The sequence below is a fragment of the Morus notabilis genome, unplaced genomic scaffold (assembly GCF_000414095.1).
Source record: "Morus notabilis unplaced genomic scaffold, ASM41409v2 Scaffold409, whole genome shotgun sequence".
Lineage (NCBI taxonomy): Eukaryota > Viridiplantae > Streptophyta > Magnoliopsida > Rosales > Moraceae > Morus > Morus notabilis.
This window is the reverse complement of record NW_010357248.1, coordinates 82938-88972: the sequence shown is the minus strand read 5'-3', so window position 1 is coordinate 88972 and position 6035 is coordinate 82938. Positions and strand designations below refer to the sequence as shown.

The 6035-nt window shown below is 33.2% G+C and overlaps 1 protein-coding gene across 1 annotated transcript; it reads right to left on the bottom strand.

The window, feature by feature from the left end:
- Positions 1-303: 303 nt before the first annotated feature.
- Positions 304-3724, bottom strand: LOC21403778 (protein DETOXIFICATION 16). The gene is made up of 8 exons (XM_010089527.2): positions 3307-3724; positions 2547-3091; positions 2344-2430; positions 2173-2229; positions 1773-2011; positions 950-1068; positions 763-849; positions 304-678 (listed from the first exon to the last, which is right to left on the bottom strand). The coding sequence occupies exons 1-8, from the start codon at positions 3598-3600 to the stop codon at positions 619-621; spliced, it is 1488 nt and encodes a 495-aa protein (XP_010087829.1). The 5' UTR covers positions 3601-3724; the 3' UTR covers positions 304-618.
- Between the last annotated feature and the right edge of the window lie 2311 nt (positions 3725-6035).

Here is a 6035-nt window from a genome sequence, read left to right as displayed (position 1 = left end):
TTATATGATAGCTTAATTTGATCCGGGGAGTTAAAGGGATGAAACACGTTCTCATTATCTCCCTGACGTCAAATGGCAAATTGAATTAGATGGTAGATGGGCCAAAAAACGGGATGTTGCCAATGCTCTGTTTCCTACTTCCTAATTCTCCGTTGTTTTTGAGAATGATATTTAACTACAACCTACAGTATAACTTCCTATCTAATACAACTAAATTTAGCTAGTTCTATATGATGATCATGCAAGTTTGTTGTGAGCATTTCTCTGCTCGTGCCTGAAATCTAGAAGAAGATTCCAAAAATAGGAATGATAAACAGAATGTGATGAAGTAGCATCCATGTATTAAGAGGAAATGAACACAGAATAACAAAACTAACTTTTGTGCCGAATTAAGTTATATGACAGAAGCAGCTATTCCTTCAAATCTCTATCAAAAATAATTGATATCCTTCTTCATATCTCCCGGTGACAGTAATCTAGCAATATTAAAGCTTTAATAAGCACAATACTTCACGGATATCAAATTAACCCAAGTCTACAGATGAAACACTTTCACTAAACTGGTGTTCTGATACCAACTAGGGATGAAGGTTTTTCATTTTCGGTCGCAGCTAAGCCTCATGAGACCACAGCAACTGGAACTTCGGATTCATAGACTCGCTCTGTCGCCTTTTTTGCCTAAACAAAATGAAAGTATCGAGTCAAATGAAGAAAATAAATGCAAAGGATATCAAAATTGATAGAAAGAGAGAGAGATCTTACTTCTTGCTCCCAGTTGGTTTTGATGGCGATAGTAAAAAGAGATAAAACTTGAACAACTAGCGCACATATTACCCCCAACCACAGACCCTGCTCAGAAATAAAGAAGTGAACATTATTATCAGAAAGTCACATTATTTGCTTGTCAAAATGTAAGCATCTAATATGGGAAAAGGCATGAAGAGGAAACCTTTCCGCCAATGTGCAAGACAAAAGCAAATATGACAGCCAACGGAATTCCAACTAAATAGTATGACCCAAGATTCACATATGCTCCAATCTTCTGCCACCCACATCCTCTAGCAGTACCTGGAATGAAAAATCACACATTAACATAGGTAATATTGATTAGCGAGAAGTAGATTGATGCCCTGGCGTTTTGCCTAGATTACAGAGAAATCCTTTTAACTAAAAGGTTTTACATCAACACCCCCTCTCACCTTTGTTAATTTTCTATGTAGTACAACACTCGTATCCATAATTTGCACTCTAATCTCAGTCTTTATCTATTTTATCTAAGATTAGAGTGCAAATTATGGATATGAGTGTGCAGGATCACTTGACCTCATTTTTGCTGGTTAAATACGGGTCACAAAGCACTTTTTTGCCCCTATATGCGAGTGAGATAGGTTTTTATGCAAGGGAATATTTTTGTCGTTTCCAAAGAATTCGAAAACACTTTGGGGGTGTCTTTGTAAACTTTAAAAGGATAATGAGTGTTGACATATGTATCTGTCAATTGATATCTCTCTAAACTCAGCAAAATTTTGGGGGTGTTAGTATGAAAAGTCATGTTCACTAATGCTTGTAGTTCACTTAACTACAACATCCACAAAAAGTAGCTTTCAACGCCTTTTCTTCTCAATCTATTCTTCCTTTGAGCTTGCAGAGTTTGTTTAGTTAGAAACACCATAACAATGTGTTTATCTCTGATTTCTCTCCTTGTGATTTTTAGCCTAAAAGAAAATGTCTAAAATGATGTTGATTCATGAAGCTAGAGAAAGTAGCAAAACCTGAAAGAACACCCTGCAATCCATCTAGAAAGTTGGACACTGCAAGAATTGGCATCATTTCTGCTAGATAATTCACCACTTCTAATTCATTGCTATAAGCATATCCCCAGATTTTGCGTATCAGTACAAGGACTAACCCCACCAATAAACCCTCAGTAATGGCCATGGCCAGCACAACAAAAACCGCTAAACGAGCTGCTTGTGGACGGCCTGCACCTAATTCGTTCGAGACTCTAGTGCTGTTAACCAGAGGGGGAAAAAAAAGAATAAGTAAATTAGGTCTGCTATGCTCACATTGTAAAACAGTTCTAATGAGATTCCTAGTAACAAATTGTCAACTTCTTATGAGAAATTAAATAAAATTATTAAAAGGAGAGATATTCTGTATATCATAGCTCACCTCACTGCAAGACCGAGTCCAAAAGGAATCATCCACACTGTTGCAGCTGTATTTAAGCTGGAAATAGTTTTAGACTTTGTGAGTAGAATTTCAAGATTTATGATCCTAAATAGTAGGCATTCACTTCAAATTTTGAAATGTATCACTTCAATATCACAATAACAAACTAACCTAACAGAAAGCACAGAGGTTTCTAACGCTGGATTAGGAAGTAGCCCAGATAAAAGAACCACCATTTCAAAAGACCACATTTCCAAGCTGATCAACATCATCCGAAAAAAAAAAAAAAAAAAAAGCGTTAGGATCGTCCAACATGAGATTAATGGTCTAAAAAAACAAGTTCTTTAAGAAATTTTATGCACCTTATAACTTACCAAGTCATGAGAGCTGAAGGAATGGCAAGTCTAACAAAAGCAAGAATATTTTGAAAGGCCTCACGGGAAAATCCAGTCCATGTTTTTGAACATGAAGAAGAGAACTTCACATAAAGAGCTAACAACAGCACATTGATCCAATAAGATATGTTGTTTGCGAAGGCGGCTCCGCTGCTTCCAAGTCCAGATTTCAATACCAGAATCCAACACCAAAATATATGTAGCACAGTTGCAATTCCAGCGCAAACCACCATGGGGAAAACAATGTTTTGTGTCTGTAAGAACCTGACAAGGCACTGAAGAAGGCCATAGGCGAAAAGGCTCGGGATCATAACACGAGCATATTGACCGGCTTCTGCAGCTATATCAGCCTCTTGACCTACAGCAGCTAGAATAGGCCCTGTGTTTGCCCAAATAACAGCAAGAGGTATGCTAACAAGTGAAAGAACAATCATGGATCGCTGCATATAGACGCTCATCAAATGATATTGCTTTGCCCCATATGCCTGCCCTGATAAGGTCTCTAATGCACCGGCCATTCCCAGCTACTTAGACAAGCCAAATATAAAAATAAATAAATAAACAAAAGGCATGCAAATTACTTGGAATCAACAAATAATTAGGAATTTCACTTAACAATTCCATGGCTACCATATCAAAAGAAAACAAATCATTTCTAATTGACTCTTTTCTGTAGGATCTTTCTATCCTTGTTGAACATCTTGATAGAAAAATAATAAGAATCCTTGATCCAACTCACCAACAAGCTGAAACCGGTGACTGTTGCAAAGGAAGTGGCCATGGAAGCACCAGAGAGAGGTATTTCACCAAGATGACCGACAAACATGATCGATATCATCTGCAAGAAATACTGCAATAGACCCACAGATATCATAGGCCCTGCTAGCCATAACTGCTTCTTTACTTCCTCAAGAATTTCCTTCCTCTTAAAACCCTTTTCATGAACTCCGCCACTTCCATTGCTGAGCCCATTTTCTTCACGAATTTGAATCAATGGAGCGGTTAATGTTGGTTTATGATCGCCCTTCTCCATTTTATCCTTCAGAAAGAGAGGGAAGCAGAGAAAAAAAAAAACCCAGAGATCGTCCGTTGATGTTATGTGTGTAATTGAAGGCTGTGGGAGTGCTAATTTATAGGCAGAGTTTGTTGAAGGCAACACCGGCCACATAAACAAAGAAAAGAAAAACAAAAATGAAATTTGCTTACTATGTAACCAAACTTTGCCGCCTGTTTGCTAAATAAAACAAAATAAAAAAAATACAAACTAAAAATAAAAAAAAATAGACAGCTAAATAATGATTTGAACGGGTAGAAAGTTGCCTGAGCATATGGCCAAGACTCGTGAACGCATGGGTAGTCCCCACGTATTTGGTAAAACTGCTTTCCTTTAAGTTAGTCCAGCTATAAAGTAGACAGCGACAGGGTACAAAAGTTTTTCAAAATGAGATGAAAAATAAACTTCAGGTACTTTTTTATTTTAAGTAATTAGATTTGTATTTAAAAATTATGGGTGTGTTTAGTATGAGAATTTTAAAATTAAAATCATGGTTTTGATTTAAAATTTTGTTTATTTACAAAAAGTAAAAAATTAATGTTTAGTTTATATAGTTTTGATTCAAGATTTGAATTTTAATATGATATTTTAAATTAGAACCACTTTAAAAAAAAAATCACCTCCTCTCTTAATTTTAGATGATCAAACCCTTGATTCTGATTTCAGTTTTAAAACTAAAGATTGTACCCTAAATTTAAATTATAAATCATAATTTTAATTCTAAAATTAAAATTATTCTAATTTAAACTCTCATAATAAATATAACTTATATATTTTACATATTTTTTAATTTAATGTAATTTTAGTCGAATCTAATAATCAATAATTGACGCTAATGACAGGCAGGCATACTAGAGTAAGTCGTAAATACAGTGTGCCACATTTTCGTCATCATTATTGTTTGAAATTATAAACCACACGATTATCTTTGGATGGTTTAGATTGAAAAGAACTACAAAATTACTATAAGATTAAAAGTAGGTGATTACAACAAACCCCTTAGAAAACAATTTGAGAAAAGAAAAGAGAATCTCCTTCCTCTTGCAGTCCAATTCATGGGAGTTTCCAAAATAACTTTTCCTTTAATGTTCTCTAAAACCTTTTGGGGGTATGTTGGGTCGATAGTTAATTGAAAAAACCATCAAAACATAAGCTACTATAAATGTTCTAGAGGACGAGCACGGAAAACTATAGAGAAAATTTTAAGGGTTTGTTATGTAAACTTAAAAAAATTTGAATTTAAGTTCATGTTATTTTGTAAAATTTGAGTTTGAATTTGAATTTTAACTTGAGTTTGCAGTTAAAATCTTAAGGGAATGTTTGGTTGGATGATTCAAACCATGATTTGAATCATAGTTCATGGTTCGCTACAGTATTTTCTCTTATAAAAAATACACGTAAATCAAAAATGATTCTAATCACATAATTCTAATCTATGAACCAAACGTCTCCTAAGTTCAAATTTCTTTTTCAACTCAAGTTCTTAAACTTAAATTCAAGTTAATAAATAGTATTTTTTCTATTTTTAAAACGTCATAACTTTTTCGTTTTAATTGCAATTGAGGTAATTTTTTTTATGTGTTCATAACGAAAATGACGAATAAAACTCATCCATATATCTTATTAAAATTTTTCATCACCATTGAATTTTTATTAAAAATACTATTTAAATACAAATTTAAGTTTTGACCCACCTAAATATAAATTTAAATAGATTCTCAATTCAAACTATAACTCAATGTGCGCATCTAAATACAAACTCAAATTAGAATCTCAACTCAAACTATACTCAAATACACATTAACTCAAATCAATATGTCAATGAACAAGCCTTAAGTTTAATAATTGTTTTTTTCAATCTACTATTTATGTCATTATATAAAATTTTGATTTCACTGCGGAAAATAACATGCATGATATTGAAAGATAACATGTAATTTACGAAAAATAACCTGCAGATTACTAAAAAATAACCAATATCTTACAAAGAGATGACCTGTAAAATATTAGTGACATAAGATAAATTTAATAATAGTGTCAGAAAAAAATAATGTTACTTTATTGAGAATATTTTTAAAAATTTCCCCTCATAAAACATACAAATGTTGGAAAATATGTAGGACCCATTGTAGTAAAGGATGTAGAGCTGGTTGGGTTTTATGAAATTGAGTGTCCGTTTGTTTCATGTATTCGTTCTTGATTTGGAATCATGATTTATAATTTTTTATAATATTTTTTTCTCATAAAATACACACATAAAATGATAATAATTCTGAATACATGAACTAAACATCACCTGAGTTTGTTGGGAAGGGACGTTTTTTTATTTTCTGTTTTTGGTAATAGATGTCTATTTAACTGGCTTGAAATTGGAGTCTTCTGGAAATGGAAGTTGAATATTAATTAATGGGGAA